This window comes from Zalophus californianus, chromosome 5 (assembly GCF_009762305.2).
Source record: "Zalophus californianus isolate mZalCal1 chromosome 5, mZalCal1.pri.v2, whole genome shotgun sequence".
In the NCBI taxonomy this organism is placed as follows: Eukaryota; Metazoa; Chordata; class Mammalia; order Carnivora; family Otariidae; genus Zalophus; species Zalophus californianus.
In genome coordinates this window covers 27,683,263-27,699,133 of record NC_045599.1, presented here as the reverse complement: position 1 = coordinate 27,699,133, position 15,871 = coordinate 27,683,263, and the positions used below count along the sequence as shown (strand labels likewise).

The 15,871-nt window shown below is 40.8% G+C and overlaps 1 protein-coding gene across 1 annotated transcript in view; it reads left to right on the top strand.

Moving 5' to 3' along the window:
• CDKL3 (cyclin dependent kinase like 3) overlaps positions 1-11,980 on the top strand; it is a 111,492-nt gene extending 99,512 nt beyond the window's left edge. Inside the window, exon 14 of the mRNA XM_027606492.2 lies at positions 11,198-11,980. Within this exon, the coding sequence (XP_027462293.1) occupies positions 11,198-11,230 (33 nt within the window). The 3' untranslated portion in view covers positions 11,231-11,980. The remainder of the gene's footprint in view (positions 1-11,197) is intronic.
• The last annotated feature ends 3,891 nt before the right edge of the window (positions 11,981-15,871 follow it).

Here is a 15,871-nt window from a genome sequence, read left to right as displayed (position 1 = left end):
GCACTGGGGGTGCCCATTACTGGAGTACTCTGCAGCAGTCAGGAAGGGGGGACTGGATGTGCACATAGCAACGTGGATAGGTCTTACAAAGTGTGGAGTGGAAACAGTAAGACACGGAGTGAGACCTGTAACACAATGCTATTGTGTAAATTAAAATACATGCAGAGCAGACAATAGCACATCCACATGAACACATAGAAACCAAAAAATATAAGCAAGTGGATTAGAATGGTTGTTTGCAGGGGGGAAGGATAGGAGTGAGGAGTGGAAATAGAAAATACAGGCATCCATATTTAAAAGAGTGGCCTTGTATGGACCGACTAAGGGAATGTGACCTGAACTAAAAAGTGCAATTAACACTCGACACAAGTTTAAAAAAAAGGTGCTCTGGACCTTGCTATTTGAGGATTTCCTCAACCCAGCTGTTGACCAGCAGCATGGCTAGATCAACATGGTCACAGCTTTTTAATACTCTCACTGACAGAGACTTCTATCTGGACTTGAGTGAGCTTCCTTGTAACATGCCTGCCCCTATCAAACTCAGGTTGGTCTGATGTTCTCCTGGTCCTTAAAATCCTTGGAAATTACCTGGCGTTATCTACATTATTTTATTTTCCTGATAGCCATAAACAGAAATAAAGCATTTAGACAATAACAGAAGATGGCGGAGGAGTAGGAGACCTGGATTTCGTCTGGTCTCAGGAATTCAGCTGAATAGGATCAAACCATTCTGAACACCTACGAACTCAACAGGAGATCGAAGAGGAGAGTAGCAACAACTCTCTGAACAGAGAAGCGACCACTTACTGGAAGGTCTTTTGTGATTTGTATAGAGTATATTTGCTGGGGACGTTGTTAACCTGTTAGCATTTTGTTCTCTCATTCATCTATTCTCCTCTGGACAAAATGACAAGACGAAAAAAATCACCTCAGCAAAAAGAACAAGAGATAGTACCGTCAGCCAGGGACCTACTCAATACGGACATTAGTACGATGTCGGACCTAGAGTTCAGAATCATGACTTTAAAGATACTAGCTGGGCTTGAAAAAAGCGTGGAAGTTATTAGAGAAACCCTTTCTGGAGAAATAAAAGAACTAAAATCTAACCAAGTCAAAATCAAAAAGGCTATTAATGAGGTGCAATCAAAAATGGGGGCACTAACTGCTAGGATAAATGAGGCAGAAGAGAGAATCAGCGATATAGAAGACCAAATGATGGACAATAAAGAGGCTGAGAAAAAGAGATAGAAACAACTACAGGATCACGAGGGCAGAATTCGAGAGATAAGTGATACGATAAGACGAAACAACATTAGGATAATTGGGATCCCAGAAGAAGAAGAAAGAGAGAGAGGGGCAGAAGGTATATTGGAGCAAATAATAGCAGAGAACTTCTCTAATGTGAGGAAGGAAACAGGCATCAAAATCCAGGAGGCACAGAGAACCCCTCTGAAAATCAATAAAAATAGGTCAACACCTCGACATCTAATAGTAAAACTTACTAGTCTCAGAGACAAAGAGAAAATCCTGAAAGCAGCTCGGGAGAAGAGATAGGTAACCTACAATGGTAGAAATATTAGATTGGCAACAGACCTATCCACAGAGACCTGGCAGGCCAGAAAGGACTGGCATGATATCTTCAGAGCACTAAACGAGAAAAATATGCAGCCAAGAATACTATATCCAGCTAGGCTCTCACTGAAAATTGAAGGAGAGATAAAAAGCTTCCAGGACAAACAAAAACTAAAGGAATTTGCAAACACGAAACCAGCCCTCCGAGAAATATTGAAAGGGGTCTTCTAAGCAAAGAGAGAGACTAAAAGCAGCACAGATCAGAAAGGAACAGAGACAATATACAGTAACAGTCACCTTACAGGCAATACAATGGCACTAAATTCATACCTTTCAGTAGTTACCCTGAATGTAAATGGGCTAAATGCCCCAATCAAAAGACACAGGCTATCAGATTGGATTAAAAAACAAGACCCATCAATATGCTGTCTGCAAGAGACTCATTTTAGACCCAAAGACACCCCCAGATTGAAAGTGAGGGGGTGGAAAACCATTTACCATGCTAATGGACACCAAAAGAAAGCTGGGGTGGCAATCCTTATATCAGACAAATTAGATTTTAAAACAAAGACTGTAATAAGAAATGAGGAAGGACACTATATCCTACTTAAAGGGTCTATCCAACAAGAAGATCTAACAATTGTAAATATCTATGCCCCTAACGTGGGAGCAGCCAATTATATAAGGCAATTAATAACAAAAGCGAAGAAACACATTGACAGCAATACAATAATAGTGGGGGACTTTAACACCCCCCTGACTGAAATGGACAGATCATCTAAGCAAAAGATCAACAAGGAAATAAAGACTTTAAATGACACACTGGACCAAATGGACTTCACAGACATATTCAGAACATTCCATCCCAAAGCAACGGAATACACATTCTTCTCTAGTGCCCATGGAACATTCTCCAGAATTGATCACATCCTAGGTCACAAATCAGGTCTCAACTGGTACCAAAAGATTGGGATTATTCTCTGCATATTTTCAGACCACAATGCTTTGAAACTAGAACTCAATCACAAGAGGAAAGTTGGAAAGAACTCAAATACATGGAGGCTAAAGAGCATCCTACTAAGGAATGAAGGGTCAACCAGGAAATTAAAGAAGAATTAAAAAAATTCATGGAAACCAATGAAAATGAAAACACAACTGTTCAAAATCTTTAGGATACAGCAAAGGCAGTCCTAAGAGGAAAGTATATAGCAATACAAGCTTTTCTCAAGAAACAAGAAAGGTCTCAAATACACAACCTAACCCTACACCTAAAGGAGCTGGAGAAAGAACAGCAAATAAAGCCTAAACCCAGCAGAAGAGAAATAATCAAGATCAGAGCGGAAATCAATGAAATAGAAACCAAAAGAACAGTAGAACAGATCAACGAAACTAGGAGCTGGTTCTTTGAAAGAATTAACAAGATTGATAAACCCCTGGCCAGACTTATCCAAAAGAAAAGAGAAATGACCCAAATCAACAAAATCATGAATGAAAGAGGAGAGATCACAACCAACACCAAAGAAATACAAACAATTATAAGAACATATTATGAGCAACTCTATGGCAGCAATTTAGATAACCTGGAAGAAATGGGTGCATTCCTAGAGATGTATCAACTACCAAAATTGAACCAGGAAGAAATAGAAAACCTGAACAGACCAATAACCACTAAGGAAATTGAAGCAGTCATCAAAAATCTCCCAACAAACAAAAGCCCAGGGCCAGATGGCTTCCCAGGGGAATTCTATCAGACATTTAAAGAAGAATTAATACCTATTCTCCTGAAACTGTTCCAAAAAATAGAAATGGAAGTAAAACTTCCAAACTCATTTCATGAGGCCACCATTACCTTGATCCCAAAACCAGACAAAGACCCCATCAAAAAGGAGAACTACAGACCAATATCCTTGATGAACATGGATGCAAAAATTCTCACCAAAATACTAGCCAATAGGGTCCAACAGTACATTAAAAGGATTATTCACCATGACCAACTGGGATTTATCCCTGGGCTGCAAGGCTGGTTCAACATCCGCAAATCAATCAACGTGATACAATACATTAACAAAAGAAAGAACAAGAAACATATGATCCTCTCAATAGATGCAGAAAAAGCATTTGACAAAGTACAGCATCCTTTCTTGATCAAAACTCTTCAGAGTATAGGGATAGAGGGTACATACCTCAATATCATAAAAGCCATCTATGAAAAACCTACAGCCAATATCATTCTCAATGGGGAAAAGCTGAGAGCTTTTCCCCTAAGGTCAGGAACGCGGCAGGGATGTCCACTCTCACCACTGCTATTCAACATAGTATTAGAAGTCCTAGCCACAGCAATCAGACAACAAAAAGAAATCAAAGGCATCCAAATCGGCAAAGAGGAAGTCAAACTCTCACTCTTTGCAGATGATATGATACTGTATGTGGAAAACCCAAAAGACTCCACCCCAAAACTGCTAGAACTCATACAGGAATTCAGTAAAGTAGCAGGATATAAAATCAATGCACAGAAATCAGTGGCATTCCTATACACCAACAACAAGACAGAAGAGAGACAAATCAAGGAGTCGATCCCATTTACAATTGCACCCAAAACCATAAGATACCTAGGAATAAATTTAACCAAAGAGGCAAAAGATCTGTACTCAGAAAACTATAAAATACTCATGAAAGAAATTGAAGAAGACACAAAGAAATGGAAAAATGTTCCATGCTCATGGATTGGAAGAACAAACATTGTGAAGATGTCAATGCTACCTAGAGCAATCTACACATTCAATGCAATCCCCATCAAAATACCATTCACTTTTTTCAAAGAAATGGAACAAATAATCCTAAAATTTGTATGGAACCAGAAGAGACCCCGAATAGCCAGAGGAATATTGAAAAAGAAAAGCAAAGCTGGCGGCATCACAATTCCAGACTTCCAGCTCTATTACAAAGCTGTCATCATCAAGACAGTACGGTACTGGCACGAAAACAGACGCACAGATCAATGGAACAGAATCGAGAGCCCAGAAATGGACCCTCAACTCTATGGTCAACTCATCTTTAACAAAGCAGGAAAGAATGTCCAATGGAAAAAAGACAGTCTCTTCAACAAATGGTGTTGAGACAATTGGACAGCCACATGCAGAAGAATGAAACTGGACCATTTCCTTACACCACACACAAAAATAGACTCCAAATGGTTGAAAGACCTAAACGTGAGACAGGAGTCCATCAAAATCCTAAAGGAGAACACAGGTAGCAACCTCTTTGACCTCAGCTGCAGCAACTTCTTCCTAGAAACATCGCCAAAAGCAAGGGAAGCAAGGGCAAAAATGAACTATTGGGATTTCATCAAGATAAAAAGCTTTTGCACAGCAAAAGAAACAGTCCACAAAACCAAAAGACAACCGACAGAATGGGAGAACATATTTGCAAATGACATATCAGATAAAGGGCTAGTATCCAAAATCTATAAAGAACTTCTCAAACCCAACACCCAAAGAACACATAATCCAATCAAGAAATGGGCAGAAGACATGAACAGAAATTTTTCCAAAGAAGATATCCAAATGGCCAACAGACACATGAAAAAGTGCTCAACATCGCTCGGCATCAGGGAAATCCAAATCAAAACCTCAGTGAGATACCACCTCACACCCGTCAGAATGGCTAAAATGAACAAGTCAGGAAACGACAGATGTTGGTGGGGATGTGGAGAAAGGAGAACCCTCCTACACTGTTGGTGGGAATGCAAGCTGGTGCAGCCACTCTGGAAAACAGTATGGAGGTTCCTCAAACAGTTGAAAATAGAGCTACCATATGATCCAGCAATTGCACTACTGGGTATTTACCACAAAGATACAAATGTAGGGATCCGAAGGGGTACGTGTACCCCGATGTTTATAGCAGCAATGTCCACAATAGCCAAACTGTGGAAAGAGCCAAGATGTCCATCGACAGATGAATGGATAAAGAAGAGGTGGTATATATACACAATGGAATATTATGCAGCCATCAAAAGGAATGAGATCTTGCCATTTGCAACGACGTGGATGGAACTGGAGGGTGTTATGCTGCGTGAAATAAGTCAATCAGAGAAAGACATGTATCATATGACCTCACTGATATGAGGAATTCTTAATCTCAGGAAACAAACTGAGTGTTGCTGAGTGGTGGGGGGTGGGAGGGATGGGGTGGCTGGGTGATAGACATTGGGTAGGGTATGTGCTATGGTGAGCGCTGTGAATTGTGCAAGACTGTTGAATCACAGATCTGTACTTCTGAAACAAATAATGCAAGATATGTTAAGAAGAAAGAAAAAGAAGAAGATAGCAGGAGGGGAAGAATGAAGGGGAGTAAGTCGGACGGGGAGACGAACCATGAGAGACGACAGACTCTGAAAAACAAACTGAGGGTTCTAGAGGGGAGGTGGGTGGGGGGATGGGTTCGCCTGATGATGGGTATTAAGGAGGGCACGTTCTGCATGGAGCAGTGGGTGTTATGCACAAACAATGAATCATGGAACACTACATCAAGAACTAATGATGTAATGTATGGTGATTAACATAACAATAAAAAATTTTAAAAAAATCACAATAACAGAAATAAAGCATTTACTTCCCTGGGGATTTAATCAAACCATAAAAGCTATGTTAATGAAGAATAGGGACTGCAAAGAAGAGAAGAAAGCCCTCGGTTCTTTTTGGCCTTGTTTCCTATACATCCTGTAACGACTTTTTGCATTCACTCAAGGCTTGCAGCAGATGGGTCAGATTGGGCCTATGGTTATTGGGACATGGTGTCTAAGCTTCTTTCAAGATACATCTAGAACATTCTAGACCAATGCAATCAACAGTTGTCTGATGGCTAAAAACTTGCACCATTTAACAAATATATGAGTAAATCCAGGACCATTTTTGAGATATTTCTTAGTCAACTTGGTGCTGCTTAAACCAAAAAAAAAAAAAAAAAGATACTGTTCTTCAAAGTAGCATGTGTTCAATAGGTATCTAAGAAGTGTAAGTTAGATCGAATGACCTTTTACTATCCATCCAGGACACCTCTTGTCCCTGTGGTATCTTACATGTATTAGAGCAGGTGCCTCTTCTTCCCGGCTACACAGCCCCAGAGTCAGGCACAGGTACAGCAAGTGGACTTGCTCTCAGCCCAGTCACCCCCTTGGTTATTAAGGGTATAATTTACACAACTTTAGGATGTGACCCTGCAAACAAATAAGCTCCCCCACCTTTCTCTCCTCCACCAGCTTCCCATGATTTGCAACATTTCTCTGGTTGATGTTGGAAAGGCAGGCTTGATTGACCATCCCATCCCCAAGTACAGCGACAGTATCTGCCATGCTTCCATGCTCTTCTGCAGCTTTGCCCCTGCCTCTGTAAAGGGGGAGTCTGATTCTACTCTTTTTGAGTCTGGGTGAGCTTTGGACTTGCTTGCCACCAACAGAGCACAGCCAAAGCGACAATGGGATTTCTGAGGTTAGGTGATAAAAAATGATGATCTAGCATCCACCTGCTGGCTGGAATGCTTGGAGCCCTAAGGTGCCCTGTAAGAAGTCTGACTATCCTGAGACTACTAAGCTGGGAGGAAGCCATGCCACATGGCGAGGCTGTGTGTAGGTGCTCTGGTGAGCAGTCTGAGTTTTTGAGTACTCCAGGCTCAGACACTGGACATGTGAGTAAACAAACCTGAGATGCTTCTAGCTCCCAGTTATGAAGTCATCACCAGACTTTGAACCTCCCCAACTGGGGCCCCAGATAGCTTGGGCAGAGAGAAGCTATCCCAACTGTGCTCTTTCTGAAGTTCTGACACCTTGAATCTGTAAGCACAATAAATTGCTGTTTGTTTTATGTTACACAGCAATAGTAACTAAAAGACCCACTATCTTCAATAACACCAAAAAGAAGAGCAATAAAAAAGGAGAGGAAACTGCTACAAATTAAAATTAAAAAATGAAAAACAAGATAATTATAAACTGTTTAATTTAAAAATTAAAAAAATTAGATATACGGACGAGATATATCAACAAATACAAATGACAGTGTTTGACTCCTGATTAGAATAAACCATTAAAGAAAGACACTTAAGAAAAATCAGGGCAATTTGACCTCTGACTGGATACTAGATGATATTAAAGAATTACTGTTAATTTTAAAGATGCGATAAAGTGGTTATTGAAAAAAGAGTCCTTGGGGCGCCTCGCTGGCTCAGTCGTTAAGCGTCTGCCTTCGGGCTCAGGTCATGATCCCAGGGTCCTGGGATCGAGTCCCACATCGGGCTCCCTGCTCAGCAGGAAGCCTACTTCTCCCTCTCCCACTCCCCCTGCTCCTTCAGCTTACCCTGAAGATTAGGGATTGTTCAATTTTGAACTTTGAAATGTATCTGTCAGCAGAAAGACAAGCAAATAGGCTGCACGTTAGTATGCAGATGATGTACTTTGGAAGGTCCTTCTGTCTGCTTGTAGGTTCTCTCCCTTGAAGAAAGACTGTTAACTCATGCTACAGCCTGCCACTCTCTGCTTGGTTTGGGCTATGTCACTAAGCCCAAAATAGAAAGTTCTTTTACCGCAGAGCAGGGAAAGAGGTTTAAATTTATCAATTCAAACAACAAAGGGTAGCATTATACTGGCTTTCCTTGTGTGGGGGGTAGGGAAGAGATAATGGCTGCTTCATCAAGGAGAAGGAGTGATCTGACACTGGCAGGGGCTGGGACCAGGAGACAAGCTTCCACTGTGGTGAGTTGGGCTTATTTCCCATCCTGGCCCCCCTCATTCCCTCCTTCCAACCATGTCACCTCTTTTAGGACATGGGAAAGCAGCTGAGCTACTGGGGAATCAGTCCCAGAAATGTCACTGAAGTTATTAGACTGGAAACAATGCTCTGAGCCAAACCGCTTCTCTCTTGGCTTTTAGAGGAGTCAGGACCTTGCAACAAAATTACACAGAAGGGAGATGTATCTTTTCCTTGTCAAATGGTCAAAAATTTTTAATGATCCTTAGGGTTGGAAAGAGTTTGCAGAAAATGGCATTCCCAGATATTGCTGGAGGGAGGTAGACTGAGTCAGCCACTTGGAGAACAACCTGACAACACGGATCCATGGTATACCAGAGAATGTGGATCTAGAGGCGCTCTCATTTATAGCTGGTGGGGGTGCAAACTGGTTCCCTAGCAAACTCTTGTACATATACAACAGGGAACATTTACAGTATAATGTTCATAGCAGCAGTAGGAGCAAGAGCTAAATCCTAGGAACAGTGTACCTGCCCATCAGTGGGAGAGAGGATGATAAACTGCCCGCGGTACATCTACACAGTGGGGTAGTTAATACCAGGTGAAATGACTACAGTGGAATACGAAGATATGGATGAATTTTAGCAAAGTCAGTGGGAAAAACAAGTCCCCAAAGATTACGCACAGCTTGATGTCCTTTTTCTAAAACTAAAGACAGTTCTAAAAAATTACTCTTTAGGCATATATACAGATACAGCAAAATCATATAAAAAGAAAAGGAAACGAACATACAATTTAGAAGAGTTCCCTTGGGTAGACAGCACAGAAGATGGGGTGGAGAGCCTTATGCTTCAATATTGGTTATTGTTGAGGCCCTAGCCTTTGTTTTGGGTTGTGGATTGACAGGTACTGAATACGTTATTAAAATTAATGAATTTACTACCTAACTTAACAAAATCAGGCCATCCATACCAATTTTGAGAGTATCAGAACAAAGGATTATGGTTAATCCAATTCTATATACCTGCCATTAAAAAACAAAACAAAACAAAAACAGGTTATAGAGTCTTTGGCACAGTCATCACACTTCCAAGCATTTATCTTAAGGAATAAACAAAGATGCAGAGAAACATTCATGAACAAGACACTTATTGTGATATTTGTAAATACAAAAATAGGAAACAATCTATCAAACTAAGAGATTAGTTACATAAACTGGGTTACACTGATATACCTGAAAAGAAAGTAGTCTTTTTTTTTTTAAGATTTTATTTATTTATTTGACAGAGAGCGAGAGAGAGAAAGAGAGAGAGAGGGAGCACAAGCAGGGGGGAGCAGGAGAGGGAGAAGCAGTCTCCCCGCTGAGCAGGGAGCCTGATGTGGGACTTGATCCCAGGACCCTGGGATCATGACCTGAGCCAAAGGCAGACACTTAACTGAGCCACCCAGGCGCCCCAAAAACAAAGTAGTCTTTTAAAAATATTTGCTAGGGGTGCCTGAGTGGTTCAGTTGGTTAAGCACCTGCCTTTGGTTCAGGTCATGATACCGGGGTCCTGGGATCAAGTTCCGAATTGAGCCTTGTATTGAGCCCCACATCGGGCTCCCTGCTTGGCCAGGAATCTGCTTCTCCCTCTGACCCTCCCCCATCTCATCCTCTGTCTTTCTCAAATAAATTCTTTAACAATAAAAATAAAATAAAAATATTTTCTGAGAGTATTTAACAATATGGGGAAAAGGTCATGATATATCAGTTGAATAAAACAAATTACAGAACAGACATACAGTGTGAACTTAGTTTTATATATATATATTATATATATATATATATATTCCTCATTTCTGGATGTTGTGATTGTTTCTTCCTCAAACTTGTCAGTAGTTCACAAATTTTCTGCAGTGATCATTAGTTTTTTTACAACCAGAAATAATTTTATTATACAAATAGTTAATAATTATAGCTAATGTAGATGGAGTACTTGTTATATGCTAAGAGCATTACACGGATTCACTTATTTAAAGCTTAAAATAAACTTATGGGGATGGTACTATTATGATCCCCATCCTACAGATGAAAATACTGATGGTTAGGTGCTTCCACAACTTTGCATGAGAACACAGAGGCCATAAAAAGTGGCACCTTGAGCCAGGCTTCTAGGAGGCTCTTCAAAGGGTGTGCTGATGGTAGGGTCTTGGCCTCCCTGGTACGGGATGGCTGCACCAGAGAGAATGATCTCCCTGTGAGCAGTATTGGGAATTGAGCAGCTTGACGTGGAACCTGCAACCTAAACAGGTTGAGGCCTCCAAGGAGTGTCTGAGCCTGAGTCCCCACAAGGCAGCCAACCATCAAACATGGGTGTGTGTAGAGGGGCACATGTGGGGAGCCAGGTAGCCCAGTCCTTGAGGGTCTCTGATGAGCCCCTGTGGCAGAGCCCAATAAGTGCAGCCTGGCTTGTAGAGCAGAGATTTTACTCAGGGCTCTGACTAGCTCTGGTTCTCACCAGCCACTGTAGGATGACCTCTGGAGCCTTCAGGGGACAGGATAGGGGCGCTCTAGGGTTAGGACAGAGCCAGGGACTCAGCTGCGGTCTCCTCTCATCACTCATGCTTTAAATATAAGCTCTGATGTGATCAAGGCGCCAGAGATAAAATGCCTTTCTCAAGCTAAGCAGGCAGGATCTGTATCCCATTTGGACAAGACAGTGGAAAATAGACTCAGGGGGAAAATATCCCTTGGCCTCAACACCAACACCCGGGAGTTGAAGAATCTGATACCTTAACATTGTAGAATAAACAAAGGGAGGCATAGTTTCCTATGTTTTCTTCAAAACATCTAGAATAGATATGATTTAAGTGGGTGTGATTTTAACAGCTGGTTCTTCTCTTCTTAGCTGAAGAATTCTGGATTATCCTTCAAGATGTAGCTCAAGCATCAGCTTCTGTGGAAATACTTCCCAAGCCGCCCCAAGCAACAAGGCCGTTCCCCTTCTATACATGTTTAATAAATGATTTGTTTATCTGTCGGAATGTCTGTCTTCCCCTGCTGGAGCATAAGCTCAGTGGGCTATGTTTTATGCACCTCTGGGTTTTCCCCGCTTTTCCTCCACTTCTTCCCATCACCTCTCCCCCATGCCCATCCCTATACCTGCCATGTGGTAAGTGCCAATTAAATGTTGCTTTTGGAACAGACAGCTATAACGTTTGGGGTATGGTCTCCTAGAATTCTGAGAGCTGGGACTCAAACCCCTTTTTGCATCTATGATACTTGAGAAAATCTGATGAAAGCTAAGAACCTTTTCCCCAGAAAAAACGCATACAAGAGAAAACTCCCAATTGTATAGCAGTAAAGGTCCCCCCCACACACACACATCTAACACATACAAAAGTGAGTGCACGTAAAACTGGGGAAATCTGAATATGGGTTGTATCCGTATCAATGGCCAGTTGTGATATTGTATTATAGTATTGCGAGATGTTACCATCGGGAAACCGGGATCTCTCTGTATTATTTCTTACACCTGCATGTGAATCTAAAATTGTCTCAAGGAGCACAGTGGCTCCTGGGTGGCTCAGTTGGTTAAAAGACTGCCTTCAGCTCCGGTCATCATCCCAGGATCCTGGGATCCCTGCTGAGTCTCCCTCTCCTTCTGCCACTCTTCTCCACTCGTGCTGTCTCTTTCTCTCTCAAATAAATAAATAAAATCTTAAAAAAAATTGTCTCAATAAAAAAGAAAATTCCTTTGGGAGTTGATGGATCCCCTGAATCCTAGGTTGAGAGCTCCCCAGTATGTATAGTCCAATCGCTACATGGATGACCTAGAGTGTGGGGCTTGAATGGGTCCTGAATGACAAGTAGTGCTCATACAGATACAACTGGCTGCCTGGCGAGCAGGATGTGTTGCACAAAGAGGTCAAAGTAGGAATGGAGGTGTATAGCACTTCTCTGAGACAGTAAGAGGGCCACCTGAGCTGAGGGTAAAACCTTTTAATGAGAGGGAAGGAAGGAGAAAAGACCATATGGAAATGCTTTGTGAAGAGGCCATGTGAGAAGGCCACAGGAAGGTGAGACTCCTTTTCACAGGAAAGTGGGTAATATTAATATTCCAGGGCATAGAGGAATATTTAACAGAACTATTAGCTGCATATTGTTTGGGCCTGTGCTTCCCCTAAGAGGTGCCTAGTCATGTTTACTCAGATATTCTGAAGATTTTCTTTTCACAATTATGAGCAACATATTTTCATTACAGAAGACTCAAGTATATAAAAAGGAAAAACTAAAAATCCCATTCACCAGAAGCAACTGCTATTAATACCTCATTGTGTACATTTCTAAAGTCTCTCATGGGGGCACCTGGGTGGCTCAGTCTGTTAAGCATCTGCTTTCGGCTCAGGCCATGATCCCAGGGTCCCAGGATTGAGCCCCACATCAGGCTCCCTGCTCAGCGGGGAGTGCTTCTCCTTCTCTCTCTGCCCCTCTCCCTGCTTATATGTGCTCTCTCTCTAATAGGTAAATAAAATCTTTATTAAAGTCTCTCATAAACATCTATTTATAATACATATTTAGTAAAATTAGGGTTATACATCCTGTTTTATAAGGTAATTTTATCATAATACTATATTGTGCATAATGTTCCATGTCAATAAACATATTTCTCTGATAAGATTTTTAATACCTGCATAGTTAGTGACGGTTTTTTTAAGACTTATCCAGCCCTCTGGAGTGATAAACTTTGCCTTTCGTTTAAGATTATTTTTTTTCCCCCTGTAACAGAGAGAAATATTTCCTCTGTAAGTGAGAATGGTATCTAGATGTCATGGACATTACCAAGGGACATGGTTATTTCTCTTTTTTTCTTTAGTCAAACTGCGGTAGCTGGGTCAAAGTGCTTTATTATATTTGTGGCAGAGTTCCTGGCCACAAAATTTTGGCCACATCTATAAAATTCTAATTTCAGGTGAAAGGGCAATGTAAGTTTAATTTTTCTGAAATTGCAAAAGAGAAAAACAGGGATGGATACCAATGAGTTGCAAGTATCACTGTGTATCCTGCGTATGAAATCTTCTGGTAGTTGGGCAGGTCCAATTGGCCAGAGCATGGCGGGTTTCTCATGGACATAGCCACTAAAATGTTGACTAAGTAGGTCTTTATTTTGGAGCTTCTGGGGTATAGAAGGCCTTGGTGCAAAGCTCATGCTATCAGATATGGCACCCTTTTCAGAGAAAAGATTCTGGTACAACAGGAACATAAGGCTGACCAACTGTATTAATTCTTGGATTTATTTCCTCATTGTCTTTTTCTCTACACAACAGGTCTTCTGAACATTTGCATGTCAAGGGAAGAGAGGGGATGTTCTTTTTGTTTCATCTCTACCCTCTTTTCTTGAATCCTCCCCCACCCCCCGAACCCATCTTCACTTCATCTGATGGCTTTGTATCTATATGATTTTTTTGATATCATTATGTTCTGTTTCCAAGGACCACTATGTACTTCACGGCAGGTGTTGGGGTGCTCCAAGTAGCATTAGAGGATATTCAGAATCAGAGACCACTTAGAAGTAATAAGAAAAAGAATACCTAGAGGCCCTTCGGTGACTCAGCCGGTTAAGCATCTGACTCTTGATTTCGGCTCAGGTCATGATCTCAGGGTCAGGAGAAGGAGCTCCACATCAGGCTCTGTGCAGCCTGCTTGAGATTCTTCCTCTCCCTCTGCCCCACCGCCCCCCTCCCTCCCTCTAAAAAAGAAGAAGAAGAAGATCTAATACTTTAATATTTACTGGACATTTATTTATATGCTGTGTTGTGTTTTGCATTTATAATTTCACTTAATTCTAGAAGAACCCTATTATTTGGCAATTACAATTATCCCCATTTTATCAATGAGAAAACTGAAACTCAGAGTTTAGGTAACTTGCCAAACTTCATGCAAAACCAGAATTCAAACCAGGTCCATCTGACTCCAGAGCCATTTCTTACCTACATGGCTCTACTTTCTGTCTCAGTAAGCTTAAAAGTCAGGGAACTGGAAGGAACAACAACAAAATAAACCTAATGTAAGTCCAAGAGAATTGCTGACAAAAAGATGTATCTTTCCTTCTCCATGTTTAATGTCAATTTTTATACTTTGGCTAAGATATCTATTATAAAGCTATTTGCTGAAGGTCATTTTCCTCCTACCCCGCCCTCATCATCAGATGGTTTTTATTTATAGCTATGTTTAAACATCATAGGTAACACTTAGACTTGCTGTATACTGAATTTTCCCATCTGAGCAAAGATTCTTTCTCAAAGCATATTTGCTTTATTTACTCTCTGGTTTTTGCCAAGAAATTAAAAGGACTTTTTTTTTTTCTTTTCTCTTAACTTTTTGTTCCAAATATTCCTCAGCTCTAGAATTTAGACAGTCAGGTCCAATTAGTCAAGACCAGATTAATCAAACTGAAGTTTTAGATCCATGGCTAGCTTGAGTTCCGCAAAGTAGAAAATATTCTAGATTCTTTTTAAAGGAAAAGACATTCTGATTTAGTTCTGTATTGTCTGTAATCACATATGCTTTACTTCACAGCTTGAATGCTAATAAGAGCTTCCTAGAATTCATTCCTTAAGAAGTTAAGTCATGGCATCTAATTATTTGGCAGGATGTTTTAAGTATATATAATTATATCTTCTCTCCATTTTGTGGTGGTGAGCCAAGTAATCTGCATCAAGAGAAAATAAATAATACCTACATTAGGGCTACCAACTAGGAGCTCACATCACTTTGGAAAAACCCTCTCATTTATAATCTTAACACATAGTAGGTGCTCACTACTTTTTTTTAGGGTAGCTAAAACCCGTGAGGTTTTTATTTTGTTAGCTTTGTTTTTTTTAACTACATGACTTCTGACAATATAGCATTTTCTAAATTTCCTTTTGAAAGGAATTTGTTTCTCATTGGAATTATAGTCCATGGAAACTACTTTGTAAAATGCTGCTGCAGATGCTTAAAATTTTGATGTCCTCAGGACACATTTGCACCCATTCAGGACCTCTGAAACATGAATGAATGCAGCCCTTAGGGTGCCCAATACTTTTTAATGAACCAAACTAATCTCACCCCCACCTTTCTAAATAGGATAACTCAGGCAAAGGGAAATCATATTGACCCTATTCCATATTTCAGTCCTTGGAGGTCAGTTGTGTGAGTGTGGCTGAGACCCTGCACTTGGGAGTATAAAGTTTCAAATCCTGATCACTACCTTGGAAGTCCCTTCTCTTTTCTGAGTGCTCGTCTGCTTCTTGCCCTATGAGACAGGACTCACACAGTACAGGGCAACAGTGAAGAGTAAGACCTAAGATGACAGCACACTGAGCATCGCTTTATAATCATGAGCACTAAGTGATGATTTTTTCCTCATACATTCTACATGATCATAACTCTTCTCTATTATTTGGGGATGATAACTGCAAAACATGGTCAGAATTTGGGCTAAAATAACTTTTTTTTCAAGTCTGGTAAATTATAAGTCTTTGGGGAGGTAGATCTGAGACACTTTCCTCTGGGCATGCTGCTGGGAGGTAGAAGGGAA